Genomic DNA, 22364 nt, shown 5'->3' with positions numbered 1-22364 from the left:
CGTTCCCCGGGTTGGGTGGAGGGATCCGAGAGTCGAACTGCGGCTCGGAAAGTCGACTGCCCCCTTTCGGCTTGGAGGGAGACGGCGCGCCTCCTTCTGGCACTTACGTTACATTTAGTATTTACATATACTAAAGCCGCGCATATTTAGTATCATATTTGGGGAAGGTGGTTATTAAAGGAAGTTTTGTTCTTTTTTTCTTTTTGTAGAGACAGAGTTTCACTTTATGGCCCTCGGTAGAGTGCCGTGGCCTCACACAGCTCACAGCAACCTCCAACTGCTGGGCTTAAGCGATTCTCTTGCCTCAGCCTCCCAAGTAGCTGCGACTACAGGCGCCCGCCACAACGCCCGGCGATTTTTTTTGTTGTTGTTGCAGTTCGGCCGGGGCCGGGTTTGAACCCGCTGCCCTTGGTTATGGGGCTGGCGCCTTACCGACTGAGCCACAGGCCCGCCCTTAAAGGAAGTTTTGAATTGGCGTTTCAGGTTTGAGGAATAAATAACGCGGTCGGTTTCAGTTCTCTTTCTAATTTCTGGAAAACTAGGCTGTGTCATAGGCTCTCTCCTTGAAATACAAGGACAGAGGGCAGCGCCTGTGGCTCAGTGAGCAGGGCGCTGGCCCCATATGCCGAGGGTGGCGGGTTCAAGCCCAGCCCCGGCCAAACTGCAACAAAAAAATAGCCGGGCGTTGTGGCGGGCGCCTGTAGTCCCAGCTGCTCGGGAGGCTGCGGCAAGGGAATCACTTAAGCCCAAGAGTTAGAGGTTGCTGTGAGCCGTGTGACGCCACGGAACTCTACCGAGGGTGGTACAGTGGGACTCTGTCTCTACAAAAAAAAAGAAATACAAGGACAGAGGTAGAATTATGTATAGCGAACCAAAGTTCTACTTGTCAACTATTGTAAGGAGATACGTTGGCCAGAGGGAGAAAGAATATAATCTCTAGAATTAAGCACCCTAAAGGCTGATTTCTGTGTTTTGGTCAGTAATGTATTACACCAGGCACACAGGACAATGCCTTCTGGTCAATAAAGATTTGCGAAATAAAAGGGCACTGATGAGGACGGCGCCTGTGGCTCAAAGGAGTAGGGTGTCGGCCCCATATGTTCAAACCCAGCCCCTGCCAGAAACTGCAAAAAAAAAAAAAAAAAAGGCACTGATGAAATACCACATTTTGCCATACTTGTGGTAGTAAGATGTGGCCTGAAGAACTGCCCTGCCAGCAAATTATTAGGTCATTAAATATGAAATGTCCGATTTTGAATCAAAAGTTGTAGCTTATTATATTTCAACCAAGAAGCAGTACAGTTCATTAAAGCGTGCACCTAAAGTATTGACTCATTTTTACTGTCTTAATAGTAGCTTGGTTATGCCAGCGGCAAAGAAGCCTGGCGAGCGAGTGGCAATGAAATCATAAAAAGCATTTTCAGTTTGTTGAGAACTCAATATTTTTCCTTGCAAGGAGTGTTCCAAAGCCTGGAAGAAGCGGTAGTCAGTTGGTTCAAGTTCTGGTGAATACGGTGGATGACAGAGTTTCCAAGTCCATCTTCAATAGTTTCAGCAGAGTTGTGTGAGGAATAGTTGAACATTGTCTTCTGAGAGGATTGGCCTGTCTCGATTGACCAATCTCAGCTGCTTAATCACAAGTATCGTCATAATTTCTTCGATTTGGTTGCGGTAGATACACCCTGTAGTCCACTGACCAGGTTTCGTGAAGCTGTAGTGGACAGTACTGATGCTGGACTACCAAACAGACATGGTTAGCTTTTTGATGAATATTCAATTTTGGACTATGTTTTAGGACTTCATCTTTATCTAACCTTTGTGCTTGTGATTGTCAAAAAGGATCCAGGTTTCATCACACATAATATGGTATAGAAATGGTTCACCTTTATATCATGACAGCAAAGAAAGGCAACCTTCGATAATTTCTTCTGATGTTCTGTTTTTTGTTGTTGTTTGTTTTGTTTTTTGAGACAGAGTCTCACTCTGTTGCCCCAGACTAGAGTGCCATGGGTTCAAGCCTAGGTCATAGCAACTTCAAAGTCCTGGGCTCAAGTGATGTTCTTTCCTCAGCCTCCCAAGAAGTTGGAATTATAGGCACACACGATAACATCTGGCTAATTTTTCTATTTTTAGTAGAGATGGGATCTTGCTCAGGCTAATCTCAAACTCCTGAGCTCAAGGGATCCTCCTGCCTTGACCTCTCAAGAGTGCTAGGATTACAGGTGGGAGCCACCATGCCTTGCCCGATGCCCTTTTAATTCATGCAATACCCATCTATCCAGCTTCTTTACCTTGCTGATTTGTTTGAAATGGTGCAATGTTGCTGGAATGGAAACACTAAAACTTACTGCTAATTCACACATAGATTGAGATGGATTCGCTTCTACTACAGGTTTTAGCTCATCATTATCTGCCTTGGTATCAGGTTGCCCATGTGGCTTGTTTCCAAGATTAAAATCATCAGAATGAAACTTCTCAACCATTGAAGTACCGTGCCTTCATTACCCACATAGTTCCCAAACACTTTGTTGGTATTTTGAGCTGTCTGTACAGTATTGGTTCCATGATGGAACTCATATTTAAAAATAACACAAATTTTTAACTTATCCATGGTTTCACAAAAATTGCTCTAAAAAAATGTGAAAGACAATTAGAAACCAAACTGAGTTTGAAACAATGAGGAATGTACCTTCGCAATAAAAACAAGAAGGCCTGGGTGCGGTGGCTCATGCCTGTAATCCTAGCATTCTGGGAGGCTGACGTGGGTGGATTGCCTGAGCTAATGAGTTCCAGACCAGCCTGAGCCACAGTGAGACACCCCCACCCCCTCCCTAAAAATAGCCAGGCATTGTGGCGGGTGCCTGTAGTCCCAACTACTCAGGAGGCTGAAGCAAGAGAATTGCTTACGCCCAAGAGTCTGAGGTTGCTGTGAGCTGTGATGCCAGAACTCTACTGAGGATGACAAAGTAAGACTCTGTAGCAAAAAAAAAAAAAATTCTAAGTGTCAAAGTGAGAAGTCAGATGGGTGGTGCCTGTGGCTCAAGGAGTATGGCACCGGTCCCATATACCGGTGTGGCGGGTTCAAGCCCAGCCTCGACAAAACAGAAAAAAAAAAAAGAAGTCAGAGATATCAACTGTCAATTTTAAGAAATCGGACATTTCAAAAAAGTTTATAACGCTCCCGGAGCCCTAGCAGTGTGAAGAAGAGGAGGTGAGAACGAGCCCCTGATCGACCAAAGCCCATGTGACTGCATCCCCACGTCCAGTGCCTGCGTCTCACCATTGCCACCACGCCCGAGAGAAAGGCTGAAGGGGAACCCCAGAGAAGAGCCGCAAGGTCGTCTGCTAAACTTGCTCCTCCAAGGTCAGAGCCCAAGCCAAAAAACACCTGGCAAAGAAGGAGAGAAGGTATCCAAAGGGCAAAAGGGAAAAGCTGATGCCGGCCAGGAGGGGAGCAACCCTGCAGAAAATGGAGATGCCAAAGAGACCAGGCACAGAAAGCTGACAGTGCTGGGGATGCCCAGTGAAGTGTGTGCCCTTGTGATAACTGTGCTTCTGGGGACTGTACAGTTTGAAGTTTTTTTTGAGATGGAGTCTATGTTGCCCTCCATAGAATGCTGTATTGTCACAGCTCACAGCAACCTCAAACTCTTGGGCTCAACATATTCTCTTGCCTCAGCCTCCCAAGTAGCGGGGACTATAGGTGGCTACCACAATGGCCCAGCCATTTTTTTTTTAATTGTAGTTGTCATTGTCATTTGGCAGGCCCCGGCCTGGGTTCGAACCTGCCAACCCAGGTGTATGTGGCCAGCACCCTAGCTGCTGAGCTACAGGCAGAGCCTGAAATACTATTTTTTATCAAGTTTTATAAAAATGCAAATTTTTTTTTAAAGCTATATTGTTAGCACACAGAACATGTCATTGTTTTTTGGGGAAGGGGCATACGCCACTAACAATGTCTCCAAAGCTAGACTGATATGAGGGAAAATATCTTTTCCCTCTAGTTTTGGGAGACTTCCTCTTGGTTCCCTAAAGGAGCGATTCCCTAATGTTAACCCACAGCCACCTTGGCACAAATGCCTTGTGTTATGGAAAATCTAATTTGTTTTTATGCCCTAGTCTCCCTCTGCCTTCAGCAGAGTCTTAACTACCTTAAACCCAGTCACCTCTTGGGACATGACCCCCAATAATTGGTTACCAGTATGTTAAGGAATCTGGACTTTTCGAGTAACACCAACTGAGATGGCATCCCTCAAAAGAGCAGCGGTTCCACTTGTAGATTGTTGGATCTTCAGATAAATCCTGCCATTTTCATTTCATTTCCGAAAAGTCAGGTTGGCTTGTGAAAAGTTGTTAAACAACATGTTAAATGTGAAATGTCAACCCTCACTCTAAACTTCCTTGTTCAGAGCATCATATGAAGACTTCATTGGGTTTTATAGTGACTTTCTGATTTTTGGTAGACCACTGAGGAAGGGAGTTTGAAAGTTGTCATGTACAATCATCTGTCCATGTTCTGCCTGAAATACCATGATTGTTTATGAAAAGTATCTTTTTTTTTTTTTTTTTTTGTAGAGACAGTCTTACTTTATGGCCCTCGGTAGAGTGCCATGGCATCACACAGCTCACAGCAACCTCCAACTCCTGGGCTTCAGCGATTCTCTTGCCTCAGCCTCCCAAGTAGCTGGGACTACAGGCGCCCGCCACAACGCTCAGCTATTTTTTGGTTGCAGTTCAGCCGGGGCCGGGTTTGAACCCGCCACCCTCGGTATATGGGGCCGGCGCCTTACCAACTGAGCCACAGGCGCCGCCCGAAAAGTATCTTTAATAAAGCTGGATACAGTTTGACTTGGAAAAGAAATCAGACATTTCATACTTAATAACCTAAATACTTTTAAGCTTAGACTTTAAGGAGCCCTTAAAATTTCTACCATATCTAGCATAGATAAGCAGTGTAGAAAAGCAGCCACAGATTTGGGGCAGAAATTCAAGGTAGGGGCGGCACCTGTGGCTCAAGGGAATAGGGCACCGGCCCCATATGCTGGAGGTGGCGGGTTCAAACCCAGCCCTGGTCAAAAACTGCAAAAAAAAAAAAAAAAAAGAGAGATTCAAGGTAGGGAAAAGGAAGTGTTTGTTGTGAACAAACGTGATGCTGTTATTTTCCTCTGGAACTAGACAGCAGATACTGAACGAATAAAAATATACTTTAGGTTACTCTGCATTCTCTAAAAAGCCCACCTATACCTTTTATCATCATTTGTTGTATGTTTCATTTGGTTTTAAGGCAGCTCCTCCCGCATCTCCCCCACATATCCTTAAGCTGGTTCCAAAGGTGAAAGCTCTGAAAGCATAGTCACGCCAGGGATATGTTCTGGGAAATTCATTAGGTGATTTCATCACATCAGAGTGTACTGACACAAACCTGGATGGTATAGCCTATGACACACCTAGGCTGTTTGGTGCAGCCTACTGCTTCTAGGCTAAAAACCTTGGGTAAACCTGTGAGGCATGGTGCTGTACTGAATACTAACAGGCAACTGTAATGTTATAGGACAAAGAGGGTCCAATTGTCTGTCACTGTCAGCCAATATGCAGACAGGAATAGGTCCACCAAACTTTGTCAGAAGGCCGGGATTCTGGAGAACACTGAGAGTAGTCTCTCCAAGACTGTTCTGTTCTTCCATTTCCAAAATTATAGTTTTATACATTTTAAGTTCAAAGTGAAGACCATGTCAACCCTTATTTTAAACAATAATGGGTAGAACCCTTGACCCATAGTAAACAATCAGCACAATTTATCACCCAAAACAAAATTCAAATTTAAAAGTTAAACTCTTACATTAATCTATTTAAACTACTTACAATAGGCATCTTTATGGTGGGAGCTAAAATGACAAAACAGTAATGGGAGATGCGGTAAAGGTCAGGCAGGACCTAAACTGATCAGACTGTCATGTCTGCCCTAGCCTGTCAGACTCCATCTTATTCTCATTATATATGCTTTCAGTAACACAATGCTAAGTATTTGTGTATCTAAACATAGAAAACGTGCAGTAAAAATATGGTATTATAAATTTATGGGACCATGGTTGTGTGTGTGGTCTGTCATTGACTGAAACATCATTATGCGGGCGGTGCCTGTGGCTCAGTGAGCAGGGCGCCGGCCCCATATACCGAGGGTGGCGGGTTCAAGCCCAGCCCCGGCCAAACTGCAACCAAAAAATAGCCGGGTGTTGTGGCGGGTGCCTATAGTCCCAGCTACTCGGGAGGCTGAGGCAGGAGAATTGCCTAAGCCCAGGAGTTGGAGGTTGCTGTGAGCTGTGTGACACCACGGCACTCTACTGAGGGCAATAAAGTGAAACTCTGTCTCTACAAAAAAAAAAAAAAAGAAACATCATTATGCATGACTATACACTATAGAGCCAATAGAAGGAGGCAGTCTGACACCTGTTCTCCGTCCTTGGTGCAGAATATGCATGCCAATAGTGATGCCTGTGCTTACCCCTTATCCTCCAGTTAATTCACTTAAGACACAATAAATTGATTTGTTAAAACTTGGAAGTAGAAGCCATTTTAGGAACATCTGTAGAAGAGTTTCCTTTACTTCAGGAAAAGAGGCCAGTGAAGTTCATGTTTAAAATGTGACTCAATAGCCAGGTGTTGTGGCAGGCACCTATAGTCCCAGCTACTGGGAGGCTGAGGCAAGAGAATTGCTTAAGCCCAAGAGTTTGAGGTTGCTGTGAGCTGTGACGCCATGGCACTCTACCAAGGGTGACAAAGTGAGATTCTGTCTCTAAAAAAATAAATACAAATAAATACATAAATAATGAAAAATAAAAAATGTGACAACTCAAAAAAGGTATAATCCAAAAGACATCATTGGCTCGGTGCATGTGGCTCAAGCGGCTAAGGCGCCAGGTACATACACCTGAGCTGGTGGGTTCTAATCTAGCCTGGGCCCACCAAACAAAAATGACAGCTGCAACCAAAAAAATAGCTGGGTGTTGTGGACGGCACCTGTAGTCCCAGCTACTTGGGAGGCGGAAGCAGGAGAATCGCTTGAGTCCAGGAGTTGGAGGTTGCTGTGAGCTGTGATGCCACAGCATTCTACCCAGGGCGACAGCTTGAGGCTCTGTCTCAAAAAAAAAAAAGACATCATCACACCAGTAGTAGATATTATAGTAAATTTATTTTTTATAAATATAACACATATTAACATTATTTACAGTGCTAATTTTTTATTTATAAAGGATCTACATCTTTATATTGACAATTAGATACAAACTATTATTACTTTAAGTAAAAAGCATTTCTAAAAAAAAGCATTTCTAGACATACATTATAACTCACTTAAAAAAATAGTATTTCAAGATTGGTTTTTACATGCTATGACCAACTCATATGAAGGAAAAGGTTGCCCCCACTTCATCCTTTTCTTCCACCCCAAAGGAAAAGGACTTTGACAGTTAGGGTTTTGAAATTTTTCTACTACCTTTTATCATTAAAAAAAAAAAATCCTACTAGAAACTATGTCTTTTCTTATAGGGGAAAAAATCATAAATAAAATTTTCCTTTAAAAAAAAAAAAAGACTTTAGGCTCAGCACCTGTGGCTCAAGCTGCTAAGGCGCCAGCCACATACACCTGAGCTGGCAGGTTCGAATCCAGCCTGGGCCACCAAACAACAATGACGCTGCAACAAAAAATAGCCAGATGTTGTGGGGGTTGCCTGTAATCCCAGCTACTTGGGAGGCAGAGGCGGGAGAATCACCTGAGCACATTGATTGCTGTGAGCTGTGATGCCACAGTACTCTAGCCAGGGCGACAGCTTGAGGCTCTGTCTCAAAAAAAAAAAAAAAAAAAAAGACTTTAAAAGTGGCACAGGTTCCAGAATGTTAAGTGTATTAGAGGCACTTTGGAAAAACAACAACAACAACAACAACAACAACAAAAAAGCAGAAGGGCTGGATGAGAAGGAATTTAATTCAGTAAATACAGAATGCATGCAAGGCACCCTGCCAGATGCTGTGGGGAATCTCAAATGAAAAACGTAAGTTATTTTCAAGGGCAGAATGTGCTAAGCACCACATAAGCTGATGAACTAAAGGCTATAGGAGCACAGAGGAAGAAGCTACTGGATTTAGTCTATAGAAATACAGAAGAAAGGCTCGGCACCCGTAGCACAGTGGTTATGGCGCCAGCCACATACACCGAGGGTGGTGGGTTTGAACCTGACCCGGGCCAGCTAAACAGCTGCAACAAAAAAATAGCCGGGCGTTGTGGTGGGCACCTGTAGTCCCAGCTACTTGGGAAGCTGAGGCAAGAGAATCGCTTGAGCCCAAGAGTTTGGAGTTTGAGGTTGCTGTGAGCTGTGACACCACGGCACTCTACCAAGGGCGACATAGGAGAATCTGTCTCAAAAAAAAAAAACAAATACAGAAGAGAAGTAGCATCAGCTGTCTCAGAGAAGTCCTGGATAAATAGGCAAAGACGGAGGTTGGGAGGAAGAGAGAGTGAAGAGACTGAGAAAGGAAACTGAACAGAGAAAGGTGGCGTCTGAGTTAGCTGATGATACCTAAGGAATTATTCCATGCCAAGCAGTGGGAAGCCACTGAGGGTTATAAAAGCAGAGATGAAACTAAATTAGAACTATGCTTTTGAAACACTGCTTGGCAGTGTTTAAAATGGAACCGCACAAAGAAGGCATTGAAATCATACTAAGTTATGGCAATCCTGGGAACAGGTAACAAGGAGTGGAGCCAGGGCCTGTGCAATAACAGCAGGACAATGAGGATGTAAAGGACACAGGGCAGTTGCAGAGTCTTGTTGAGACCTGAAGCCAGATTCTGGAAACTTGAATGGTGTCTTTCCATTACAGAAGGAAAAAAAAAAAAGATTTGAAGGCCAGGTGTGGTGGCTAATGCCTGTAACCCCAGCATTTGGGAGGCTGAGGTGGGTAGATTGCCTGAGCTTACAGGTTTGAGCCAGAGGGAGACCTCGTCTCTAAAAATAGCTGGGCATTGTGGCGGGCACCTGTAGTCCCAGCTACTTGGGAGGTGAGGTAAGAGAATCATCTGAGCCCAGGTATTGCTGGTTGCTGTGGACTGTGACGCCACAGGACTCTACCAAGGGCGACAAAGAGAGATTCTGTCTCAGAAAAAAAAAATAAATAAATAAAATAAACAGATTTGAAAGGAAAGAAAGTGAATGTACTTTAGTCATGTGAAGTTTTTTTTTTTTTTTGTAGAGACAGAGTCTCACTTTACTGCCCTCGGTAGAGTGCCATGGCGTCACACGGCTCACGGCAACCTCCAGCTCTTGGGCTTACGTGATTCTCTTGCCTCAGCCTCCCGAGTAGCTGGGACTACAGGTGCCCGCCGCAATGCCCGGCTATTTTTTTGTTGCAGTTTGGCCGGGGCTGGGTTTGAACCTGCCACCCTCGGCATATGGGGCCAGCACCCTACTCACTGAGCCACAGGGGCCGCCCAGTCATGTGAAGTTTTAAGTGCTTGAGGACTCACGCGGATATTTAACAGGTAGCTTCAAGTGTGGCCTTGCAGGATAGTGGACAGAGGTCTGAGGTCTGACTTACACAAGTGGGCATTTGGGGGCTGTGTTTGCATTGTAGAAGATAAGAATCCTGTCCTCACTTTCTTTATTCAACTGAACAAATATTTTTTCTTAAAAGACCCAGGGAGCCCAGTCTGGTGATACATTCCCACTGTAGTCCCAGCTACTTGGAAGGCTGGGACAGGAGGATCCTTGAGCCCAGGCATCCGAGTCCAGCTTGACCAACAAAGCAAGACCCTGTCTTTTAACAAAAGACCTAGAGTAGAAACTCTGGAAGAAACTCATATATTAGATACAGTAGCTTCCTTCAAGGAGTGCACAGTACGATAAGAGAACCACAATACACCTATCTGGAATTCCCAGTGACCGCATTTGACTGATTACAGTGGATCACAAACTTTTCAAAAGCTGAGCACAATGGAAGTGCACTCCAAGCCATACCAACATATGCTATAACATTTACCTTTTAACTAAACTACCACATAGGAGGGTTTCCTCATTTCCAGATATATCCTACCAACCAAACATAAAATATACATTTGGCTAACAGAGCTATACTTTAAAATTTTCTTCTTCACTTTATTGTACCATTACAGCTTTAATGCAAATCAAGGGTTGTTCTGATAAGCTCATTTAAAGACATGCTATTAAACAAAGAATCAAGCATCTTGGGCAGCCAAAGAATAGGGGGATGCTGGGTATATTAGAGAACAGGGGAAAAGACTTGGAAGGAGGTTCACACACATGGATCATGCCCAAGATAGCCATTCTCATTTTCTTAAGACTCTAGTGGGTCCTTATATTTACAGCTGCCACAGATAAAGGAGCAGCACTAGTTGCCGACACTTGCTGAGAATTCCAGCCTTCCCCTAGTTATTCTCATCTTGCTCAGGCTATTTTCAACATCCTAACAGCTTAGCTTTATAAATACCATTCTCTCCCCTCCTTATGAATAAAAGGAGATACCTAAAAAAGATTTTGATGGAAGCACATGTATCTGTGTAATATCGTATTCCTGGGATCCAGAAACTCGTCATAGAGACCTGCAGTAGCATGCTCAGCCCTCTGGCCCCCTGAGAGCCTGAAGGGCCTAGGGACTCTTCAGAGTCTCAGCCAACAAGAAGGCCCTCACCAGATGTGGCCCTTTGACAACGGATTTATCAGCCTCCATACTGTAAGAAATAAATTTCTTTTCTTTATAAATTAAAAAAATACTCTTTACACTTTCTCCTTGTTTACACATTGCACCTAATCATTTTTTCCTCTAAACCGTTAGCAATCAAGAAATATTTTTTAAAGTAGCTTAACAACAAATTGTATATAATTAGGTTTCTGGGTGACACCCAAAGAGCCACATTACATATATAACAATGGATTGGTTTTATTAAATTATGTAAGATTGATAAAGGGGAAAGGGAATATAATACTATTCCACATTTCAAATATCTTTATGAGGGGAAGGTGATCTGATAGCCTGCTCAAAGGCTATATTTTATATCATCCAATAGTTAATACAATCATACATGAGTTTTATGTGTAATTAAGGATAGATACTATGTGTATAAGTTTGTGCCCAGTTTCTTCTCTCTCTGTTTAGATTTGGAACTGGTTCTTTTTTTTTTTTTTTTTGTAGAGACAGAGTCTCACTTTATGGCCCTCGGTAGAGTGTCATGGCATCACACAGTTCACAGCAACCTCCAACTCCTGGGCTTAAGCGATTCTCTTGCCTCAGCCTCCCGAGTAGCTGGGACTACAGGCGCCCGCCACAATGCCCGGCTATTTTTTTTTTTTTTTGGTTGCAGTTCAGCCTGGGTCAGGTTTGAACCTGCCACCCTCGGTATATGGGGCTAGCGCCTTACCGACTGAGCCACAGGCGCCGCCCTGGAACTGGTTCTTGATTCAGTTAGGTCTTCAAAGATAGAATAGCCTAGCTGATTTTTTTTCTTTAGATTCCAAAGCTTAAGCCAAACTTTGTAGTTAGAAGGCTGAGAGCTCAAGAGGAGGGGGAGGAACCCTCCAATAATTTGTCTTGCTAAATGGCAGACTTAATGCAGGAGAAGGAAAAATGTTAGAACATAAGATCCTGGTCTCCAAAAAGGATACACTAAAAATTGTGCAGAAACTTTAACATGGAAGACATATTTATAGAAGAATTTTGATTAAAATAAGTGAGCTACTAAAGCCAGGCACAGTGCCTCACACCCGTAATCCTAGCACTCTGGGAGGTGGGGGCGGGTATACTGACTAAGCTCACGAGTTCAAGACCAGCCTGAGCTAAAGTGAGACCCCCGTCTCTAAAAATAGCTGGCTATTGTGGTGGGTACCTGTAGTTCCAACTACTTGGGAGGCTGAGGCAGAAGAATCGCTTGAGCCCCAGAGTTTGAGGTTGCTATGAGCTATGATGCTATAGCAGTCTACAGTGGGCAACAAAGTTAGACTCTGTCTCAAAAAAAAAAAAAAAAGAGAGAGAAATAAGTGAGCTGCAAAGAAATATTAGTTAACCTGCTATGACAGAAAGACTTGGGAGATGGCATTTTAGGTTTGTGTATGAAGTTGTAACAGGGTTTAAAATGACTTCATAGCAAAAAATAGCCAGAAAAAACCCACAGCAGCCAATTCTGGATCTAGCAGCAACTCTGACGCTGCAGCAAATAGCATTCAAAAGGCCCAGAAAGGCACTTAGAATTCTCCTGGCTGCCAGAAGTATCACACTGAATTGGGAAAGTGAAATTCTTATACCCTTTAATGAATTATTCTATGCATGACCTTGCCTTTTAAGATAATTTACATACTCTGGGAGGCTAAGGGGAATGGATTGCTTGAATTTATGAGTTTGAGATAAGCCTGATCAAGGGGGAGACCCCGTCTTTAATAAAAATAGAAAATCTAGCCAGGCATAGTGGTGCACGCCTGTTATCTTAGCTACTTAAAGCTGAGGCAAGAGGACAGCTCAAGCCCAAGAGTTGAGGGTTGCTGTGAGCAATGATGCCATAGCACTCTAACCAGGGCAACGGAATGAGAGTGTCTCAAAAAATTAAAAAAAAAAAAAAAAAAGAAAATTTATAGTTTAAACTCAGTCAATAAAATGCCTATTATGAATATCAGGAATGACTTTAATCACAGTGTTAATTTCATTTTTTTCCTAATCAACATTTTTACAGACAAGGTAGTTCATATGTTAAACAGTAAGTGCACCAAAATTATGAAAAGAAAGCTTTCCTAGTGAGGTGCACCGACACCTGGTTAAAGAAAGAAAATTTTATTTAAATCGCCAGGGAGACCATGTCACAAAGTAGAATAAAAAGACCTTTTGAAAACAAATACTATACAATTTCAGTTATTACTGCCTTAGAATTTGTGCTTTTCTTACATGGTAATTCCAGTTAATTTTGTAAAGCACAATGTTACAGGAAATAAGGGCATTCTATTTAGATACAAATACCACTGTTGCCTTTGGCTCAGAACTCTTAGATAGCAGGGGATATTATGTAATACAATGCTTGCTATATTTTGCTATTTTAAAAAATAATACATTTATGTTTGTGTTAAACCTGAGGCTTTTAAAAAGGCGCCTGTGGCTCAAAGGAGTAGGGCGCCAGCCCCATATGCCGGAGGTAGCGGGTTCAAACCCAGCTCCGGCCAAAAACTGCAAAACCCCCCCCAAAAAACCAAAAAAACAAAAAAGATTGGACTTAATGCAAAGCCTATAGAATCGATTACGTGTCTTCCTCTGCAAATGAAAACAGCCTCATTTCTACCTACAGTTAAAAACACACTCAGATTCTATCCCTTTGCTGTAATTCTCATGATGTAATATTAACTCATACCGAAAGAGGTACAGTAACAGTAGAAAATACTAAATTATTTCTGATAATATACTGAAATTTCATTCACAGTTTCTGAGGTAGAAGCTGGCCATATATTTTTCCATTAAAAGATACAAAAATTTACTTTTTATCTATTCAAAGTCATGCATTTTTTCATCAGCATTTTATAATAATAATTCCTAAATCAAGCACTACATGGAAATTTATGCCTTGTTGTGTTTTTAACTTAGGAAGATTTACCATTAGTAAGATAAGAATGTCACAATATCAGGTAGAGAGAACAGTGTGGGTTGTGTCACAGAGAGTTTATACAGTATTCAGGTAAGTTTTCTGGTCTCTAAAGAAACAATACTTTAGAATTCAGTGTGAGTCTCAGAAATAATTCTGACCATTAAGTAAACATCAAAAATCTTAATAAATAACATACATGAAAAAACATTTTCAAAAAAACTACTTATACCAAATAAAATAATTTCTTGTATCTGATGAAGAGTTTGCTTGAATTTATCTTGGCAGTGTCCACTTTTATAAACTTTTAAATTGCATTTTCTCCATTTTGATGAACTTCTACCTCTTTGGAACCATGGAAGAGACGAAACCAATACTGCTACAATATTGTGCCTTCCTGAAATGCTTCTATCCACCTATTTATAACAGAAATTTGTTAGATTTGTAAAATCCATCATTTGTTATACATGAACATGACATATATAATGGTTGGCTCTGTGGATCCGATTACCCTAACAACATATGACCATTCCTATAGAAAACTGGAACTCTGCATACATTGAACTATCCTTTACTTGGTAATGTGGTACAAAATCTGGCCTGGAAAAGTAAGCTTCTTATGTCTATGAGGCATGAAGAAGGGACCATTTCATATGAAAAAGTTCTATAAAGTCCTGTCAATGGCCAAAGCATTTTACAACCCCTTTTCTCTTTTATGTGATATTCTGACTCTGTGCTTTTATTTATTTTTTTAATTTTTATTTATTTTTTTGAGACAGAGTCTCACTTTATTGCCCTGGGTAGAGTGCCATGGTGTCATAGCTTACAGCAACCTTTACCTCTCGGGCTCAAGTGATTGTCTTGCCTCAACCTCCCAAGTAGCTGGGACTACAGACACCTTCCATAATGCCCAGCTAGTTTTTACAGATGGGGGTCTCGTTCTTGCTCAGGCTGGTCTCAAACTCCTGAGCTCTAGCAATTCACCTGCTACGGCCTCTTAGAGTACTGGGGTTACAGGCATGAGCCTCCGCACCTGGCCCAACTCTGTGCTTTTAGAAACACTATGTCCCCGGCGGCGCCTGTGGCTCAAGGAGTAGGGTGCCGGTCCCATATGACGGAGGTGGTGGGTTCAAACCCAGCCCCGGGCAAAAACCACAAAAAAAAAAAAAAAAAAGAAACACTATGTCCTGGCTTGACGCCTGTGGCTCAGTGGCTAGGGCACCAGCCACATACACTGGAGCTGATAGGTTTGAATCCAGCCCAGGCCTGCCAAACAACAATGACAACTATAACCCCCAAATAGCATTGTGGTGGGCACCTGTAGTCCTAGCTACTTGGGGAGGCTGAGGCAAGAAAATCTCTTAAGCCCAAGAGTTTGAGGTTGCTATGAGCTGTGATGCCATAGCACTGAGGATGACATAGCGAGACTTTGTCTCAAAAAAAAAAAAAGAAAAGAAACACTATGTCCCTGTCTCCTCCTGCCTAAACTCTGTCAACCAGATCTGTTGTCCTCTAATTCAGATCTGTTTCAATATTTTCAATTAAAGGGACTCTAGGAATGAATCTACTCCCAGTTAATCAACATTTTGTACGCAATATAAAAGCTTCTCAAAGTTCCATATAAGTCTTTCCAAAATGCCTTTGTCTCAAAATAAAGTTTTATTTGATAACATACACAGCTGTAATTATTCAAAAGACACTTGGAGTGTAAATGCTTCTGAATTGTTCTTCCCTTTTCTTATGGCAATTATCATTTTTTTTCTTTTTTTTTTTTTATTGTTGGGGATTCATTGAGGGTACAACAAGCCAGGTGGCAATTATCACTTCTTACAGTAATATTTTAGCAGTGGTTCTCAACCTTCCTAATGCCACAATTTTGAACATAAATAGCTTATAAGTTACATCAATGTATTTTCATTGTTACAAAGGGGTCATGACCCATAGGTTGAGAACTGCTGCTTTATGGAGAGTCCAGGGAAGTACGAACAAACTTAATTAATAAGAAAGCAGTCTTGGGCAGTGCCTGTGGCTCAAAGGAGTAGGGCACTGGCCCCATATGCCTAAGGTGGAGGGTTCAAACCCAGCCTCGGCCAAAAACTGCAGGAAAAAAAAAAAGCAACCTTTAACAGATTTAACTCAAATTTCAAGGACACAATTATCAACAATTTACCTTTTTTTTTTTTTTAGACAGAGTCCTACTATGTCACCCTGGGTAGAGTGCTGTGGCATCACAGCTCACAGCAACCTCAAACTCTTGGGCTTAAGCAATTCTCTTGCCTCAGCCTGCTGACTAGCTGGGACTATAGGCGCCCGCAACAATGCCTGGCTAGTTTTTTGTTGCAGTTGTCGTTGTTGTCTATCAGACTCTGGCTGGGTTTAAACCGGCCAGCCTCAGTGCATGTGGCCGGGGTCTTAACCAATGTGCTAACAGGCACCAAGCCTACTTTTTTTTTTTTTTTTGAGGCAAGCATAAAACAAAATTTACTGAGAAAGAGAAAGATACCTTTACAGAGCAAGAGCAAGCTATAGGCTTATAGACCCAAGATACATTTGCCTGCCGGGGGTGGGGGGTGGTGGGGTGGTTCATGCCTGTAATCCTAGTAATCTGGGAGGCCAAGGCAGGTGGATTGCTTAAGCTCATGAGTTTGAGACCAGTCTGAACAAAAGCGAGACCTCTTCTCTACTAAAAATAGAAAAAAACTGAGGTAAGAGGACCACTTGAGCCCAAGAGTTGAAAGTTGCTATGACACCACAGCACTCTACCCAGGGCGACAGCTTGAGACTCTGTCTCAAAAAAAAAAAAAAAAAAAAAGATATTCGCCATAGACAGCAAATGGGCCCCCACTGTCATGACAAAGAAAAGGCAAAGAGGCCAAAAATTTAAATTTTGAACATAAATAGCTTGTAAGTTACATCATAATAGAAAGGCTTTTAAAAAGCCCCCAAATTTTCCAGTAAAATTAACACATTTTAATATGCTATCAGACTATAGGTACCAGCCACAACACCTAGGTCTGGCTCTTGCTCTGACTAGTTTTGAACTCCTGAGCTCAGGAGATCACTTCCCCTGGCTTCCCAGAATGCTAGGATTACAGGTGTGAGCCACCGTGCCTGGCCAAACGGACATAATTAAAACATATTCTTTAGGCTGGGGGTGCTGGCTCTCTGGGATGCCAAGGTGGGGAGCACTGCTTAAGGCCAGGCGTTCAAGGCTGCACTATGATCAATCACACCACTATATTGCAGCCTGGGTAATAAAGTGACAGCCTATCTCAACAATAACAACAATGGCAAAAAAAAAAAAAAAAGAAGAAGAAGAAGAAGAAGAAGAAAGAAAGAAAGAAAGAAAAATAAAAAAATTTTTAAAAAGGTTTTAAAGGCTGTTTGTTTATGACATTGTCCCTGCTTGGTATTTAGGAACCCATGCAATTCTGACAAGGTCAATTCTAGCTGCCTTAAGAAACAAGAAATCTTGCTTATTCAAAGCACTTTTTTTGTTTTTTTAATCTTCATGCACTTTTAAGCCCACTGGGAAAGATGAACACCATTTAATGAAGGGAAAAAATGTATATTTTGTGAGGCTAAAGTAAAAATCAAATCAGAGAGAGGTGAACTGAACTATTTTGTTCAGAAGGGACCTGGAGTTCAGAGATAGGCATCTCTATGTTAACCAAACTCTAAACATCTACATAAAGATTCTTGTTGGAATTTTGAAGAGACTGTTTCAGCCTGTACCATCTAATCATATCTATTTCTTTCTATTCAGTTGCTGGGAACAGCATGAGAGCCTCTTAATGTGTTTGACCTTTTTCAAAGAAGTAAGTTAGCAAGCAGCTGTTTAAACTCCTGCTGTTCCATGGCACAATCCAATCACTGGCTAGCCAAAGTCCTGGAATGTTTCAAGGGAAGATTCTTACCCTCCCTGAAGGAGAGGGTCAAATGCCTCAGCTTCCCTTCCTTTCAGCAGAGCAGTCTCATGCTGCTTTCTCTGAAGTCACGTGCAGACGGGAAACTACCCATTTTCTTCTCCTCCTCTCTGCCTCCTGAAAATATTTCACATACTCTTGCCTTGTCTTTTAAAAAATTCTAAGGCTTCTGAATAATGTGAAATGTCTTTCTATCTCTGATTTAAATTCTGGGTTGTCCTCATGCCTTATTGTAGGTCATTTTAAGTCAGTCCTTTAAAGTAACAACTTGAAATCTCATAAGTGAAAGAAACATATGGCTAAATTACTTACTTTTGAGCTGAGTGAGCATCATCTGCTTTGAATACATAAAACAACATGTTTTTGTGCAGTAACTGAAATACTTTAGACTCTGAGTTCTCATCTTTGACTTGGGTAACAGTAAATCCTAGTAAAGGTTGACTCTCCAAGGCTGCCACGTCCTAATTTAAAAACATACCAATGGAGATTGGTTTCAGATTGAGACAAAATTCAGATTTAAGAACTCTTGATCTATAATATCTCTAACTTATTTAATAAATTCATTTACACACACAGCAGCTTTTTCAGTTTTCATTTATTCAATAATATTTATTGAGCCACCCCACCTCACTTACCCTGAACCAGTTTCTGGCATGTTCATATCCATTGAATTTCTTTTTTTTTTTTGGTTGCAGTTCAGCCGGGGCCAGGTTTTGAACCCGCCACCCTTGGTATATGGGGCCGGCGCCCTACCCACTGAGCCACAGGCGCCACCCCCATATCCATTGAATTTCACATTATTATTCAGGACAACCAAAGAAGATTGGGGATTATATGACTTTCATTTTATGGATGCAGAAAACAGCTCAGAAAGCTAAGTGATTTACCCAGATCCCACTAAGATCAGGCCTACACCCTAGGGCAATGGTTTCATAGGATGTTGGAACATAGGATGATCAGATAAGAGAAAAAGAAATAGTAAAAAGCTAGAAATTGTTCATAACACCCCCAATTATATCTCTTTTGTAATTTTGTTAACAACCTCCAGCCACCTCTCCCTCAACAACCCCAAGCCTATCTTATCATTGCTGATACTGATTCATTACAATCTGGGGAAGACAGTAAAGGAGGGGCTCTCTCAAGAGGGCATGGCGGAAAAGAAAAGCAGCTTTGCCTCTAGTGAAGTAGTCAGTAGTCATGTGATAACAAAAATCCTTGCATTTTAATAATATGGAAAAATACCTAATACATTTGAGTAAGAGCTCTCCAGGTACAAAGCAAGAATATTGTTCATGTTAAAAATAACAGCAACACCTCTCACTCCAAAGCAAAACAAAAATCCCACACAAAACAAATGGATTTTATAATATTGTAATTATTTTAAATGGCATTATCAAATAAGACTCCAGAATTACTCATCTTAAGATTTCGGATCTTAATAAACAAAAAACAAAAGAAAAAAATTAAAAAAAAAAAAAAAAGATTTCGGATCTTACCTCACTTGCAGCGTATGTATATAGGACTTTATTTTTTATGACAAACCATAAGTGTTTCCAAGGTTTTTTATTGCCCTTTGATCTGTACAAGTAGCCACTCATAGAAGAATCTTCAGTGTTTGCTGATACCTAAGTAAGAAAGCACCATACAAAGTTTAATGTTTTTCAGACAAATTATAATAACCACAAAATTGCTTATAATCATTAGGCACTGAAAATAATAACTATAACAACATCATGTTTCAGGATGAAATCTATATTTTTAAAGTCTGCTACTGTAGGCCAGACATGGTGGCTCATGTCTATAATCCCAGCACTCCAGGAGGCCGAGGCGGGTGGATCACTTGAGCTCATGAGTTCGAGACCAGCCTGAGCAAGAGTAACACCCTGGCCGGGCGCGGTGGCTCACGCCTGTAATCCCAGCACTGTGGGAGGCTGAGGAGGGAGAATCGCTTGAGCTCAGGAGTTCGAGACTCGCCTGAGTGACAGTGAGACCCTGACTAGTGATAAAAATGGAAAAACCCAGCCGGGCGCCGCGGCGAGCGCCTGTAATCCCAGCGGCTTCCGGAGGCTGAGGCAGCGGGGTGCCCGCAGCCCGAGTCTGAGGTTGTGGTGAGCTACCACGCCCACTGCACTCTGCTCAGGGGCATAGGGTGGGACCCTGTCTCAACAAAAAAAAAAAAAAGAGTAACACCCTGTCTCTAAAAAAAAAAAAAAATTGCTGGGCATTGTGACGAACGCCTGTAGTCCCAGCTACTTGGGAGGCTGAGGCAAGAGAATCACTTGAGCCCAAGAGTTTGAGGTTGCTGTGACACCATGGCACTCTACTGGGGACAAGAAAGTGAAACTCTGTCTCAAAAAACAAAAAGTGTTGTACCTTATAATCTGAATACTGCTATTAATGTGAGCATTAAAAAAACACACCCTTTTAGAGGATGTTCTAGAATTGTAGCTGGTTTAACCAGCATGCGTTTGTGTAATGTTTCTTTGTGAATTCATCTGTGTTTTCTCGGTTGGCAAGGGATAAAAATTAACCTCAAAAGCCTAAGTCACTTTTTTTTTTTGTAGAGACAGAGTCTCACTTTATGGCCCTCGGTAGAGTGCCGTGGCCTCACACAGCTCACAGCAACCTCCAACTCCTGGGCTTAAGCGATTCTCTTGCCTCAGCCTCCCGAGTAGCTGGGACTACAGGCACCCTCCACAACGCCCGGCTATTATAAGTCACTTTTCTAAAGCTGTAATTTAGGGACTGTATAAGTTGTTAATTGCTCTTCATATTTTGGGGTATTAGGGAAATACCTTTAATTCTGTTCCTGAAATAATTTGTTTGGACTTCTAAAAACTCTATTAACAGAATAGTAAATAGAAAACTCTACTGCTGGATACAGTAGCTCATACCTGTAATCCTAGCACTCTGGGAGGATTGCTGAAGTTCAGGAGTTCCAGACCAGCCTGACCAACATAGCAAGAGCTCATTTCTACTAAAAAAAAAAAAAAAACAAAAACAAAAAAAACTGGCCTAGCATGGTGGCAAGTGCCTGTAGTCCCAGCTACTTAGAAGGCTAAGGCAGGAGGAATGCTTGAGCCTATGAGTTTGAGCTGCAGTGAGCTATGATTATGCCACTGCACTATAGACTGGGTGAAAGAGAATGACCATGTCTCAGAAAAAAAAACAAAAAAAGGCATTCATGGTTTTTCATTTTTGTTGTTCTTCTTTTTTTTTTTTTTTTTTTTGTTGTTCTTCTAAATGTAGGAACAGTAGAGACATTAAAAAAAAAATTTAAGGGCGGTGCCTGTGGCTCAGTGAGTAGGGCGCCGGCCCCATATACCGAGGGTGGCGGGTTCAAACCCAGCCCCGGCCAAACTGCAACCAAAAAATAGCCGGGCGTTGTGGCGGGCGCCTGTAGTCCCAGCTGCTCGGGAAGCTGAGGCAAGAGAATCACGTAAGCCCAAGACTTAGAGGTTGCTGTGAGCCGTGTGACGCCACGGCACTCTACCAAGGGCGGTACAGTGAGACTCTGTCTCTACAAAAAAAAAAAAAAAAAAAAAATTTAAAAAGCCCAGTTTAGGATTTGCCTTGCTAGTGCCGTGGTAGGCACAGTCTTACAGTGGCCTCCCACGGTCTTTGCCTTACAGAGGCACACTGTTACACAGTTTTCTTCCCTTGAGTATGGATAGGATCTCTGACTTGCTTCTGACTAAGAGAATATGTCACTCCCATGATTATGGTATATGTATAAGCCTCCATCTTGCTAGCAGACTGGCGCCAATCTAGAGACTTTTCCCATGCCGGCTTTGAAGAAGTAAGCAGACATGTTGGGAGGGCCAAATGGCAAGGAGCTGAGGATGACCTTTAGCCAAAAGCCAGTAAAAAGCCAAATTTCTTGGTCTTGCAAATGCAAGGAAATGAATTATGTCAACAACCTGAATGAGCCTGGAAGCAAACCCTTCCCCACAGTTAAGTTTCCATGAGAGAACTCTGTATTGGCCAAATCTTTCATAATAGTCCCAGCTAGGGCATGCCTGCACTACTCAGATGATAACCGTATGTTGTTTTAAGCCACTAAATATGTGGTAATTTGTTATGCAGCAATGAAAATAATGCAGTGGGCTCTGTGAATTTTAGAAATATACCTTTAATCATGTAATAATTGATGAATTGTATTAATTTCTTATTAATTTCATGAAAGATTATACAGTTCAATGGAAAATTTAAGATCTAACGTGCAATTTAAAATATTTCTTTAAAAGATATATATAAAGTAATACATCCTTGTAACAGACTATCAAGTAGTTTTTGAAAAACAAATAGAAAGGTAACATTCAAATGAGATTTTGCTTAAAATGTAGTTACATTAGGATACTACCATGTACTTGTATTAACATTGCTCAAAATATATTACATTCCTCCTTTACAGTATTGTAGAATTAATTAGCCACACAGGAAGATAAATCATAACGCCAAATAGCCTCTATTATCTTTTTTGAAATAAAATTGGTCTTAACTAACTTTATCACTTACATTTTCTTGCAATGATTCCATTATTTAGAAACCAAATCAAATCCAACTCGAGACACAGTCCGCATTACTAAGAATACTGAGGCTCTGAATGTCATTCTAAAAAGAGGAGTTTCTAAAAATGTTTTGGACATTACTAGAATAAGAACACAACTTCCTAGTGCCTCAAAAAGTAAAACATATGACCAAGCAATTCTACTCCTAAGTATATGCCCAAGATAAATGAAAACATATGTCAACACAGAAATTTGTACGCGAATATTTTTAGCAGCATTATTCACAGCAGCCAAAGGTAGAAAC

At 41.7% G+C, this 22364-nt stretch overlaps 1 protein-coding gene across 2 annotated transcripts in view; it reads right to left on the bottom strand.

The window, feature by feature from the left end:
- Positions 1-7205: 7205 nt before the first annotated feature.
- Positions 7206-22364, bottom strand: part of FGD6 (FYVE, RhoGEF and PH domain containing 6) — a 151834-nt gene continuing 136675 nt past the window's right edge. For both annotated transcript variants that reach the window (XM_053585574.1, XM_053585575.1), the window contains exons 19-21: positions 19046-19174; positions 17862-18010; positions 7206-14039 (exon numbers count right to left, since the gene is read on the bottom strand). In XM_053585574.1, coding sequence (XP_053441549.1) covers positions 14003-14039; positions 17862-18010; positions 19046-19174 — 315 coding nt within the window. In that variant the 3' untranslated portion in view covers positions 7206-14002. The remainder of the gene's footprint in view (positions 14040-17861; positions 18011-19045; positions 19175-22364) is intronic.

The sequence above is a fragment of the Nycticebus coucang genome, chromosome 3 (genome assembly GCF_027406575.1).
Source record: "Nycticebus coucang isolate mNycCou1 chromosome 3, mNycCou1.pri, whole genome shotgun sequence".
Classification (NCBI taxonomy): Eukaryota; Metazoa; Chordata; class Mammalia; order Primates; family Lorisidae; genus Nycticebus; species Nycticebus coucang.
The sequence above is the reverse complement of the archived record's forward strand: the minus strand, read 5'-3'. Positions and strand labels throughout refer to the sequence as shown.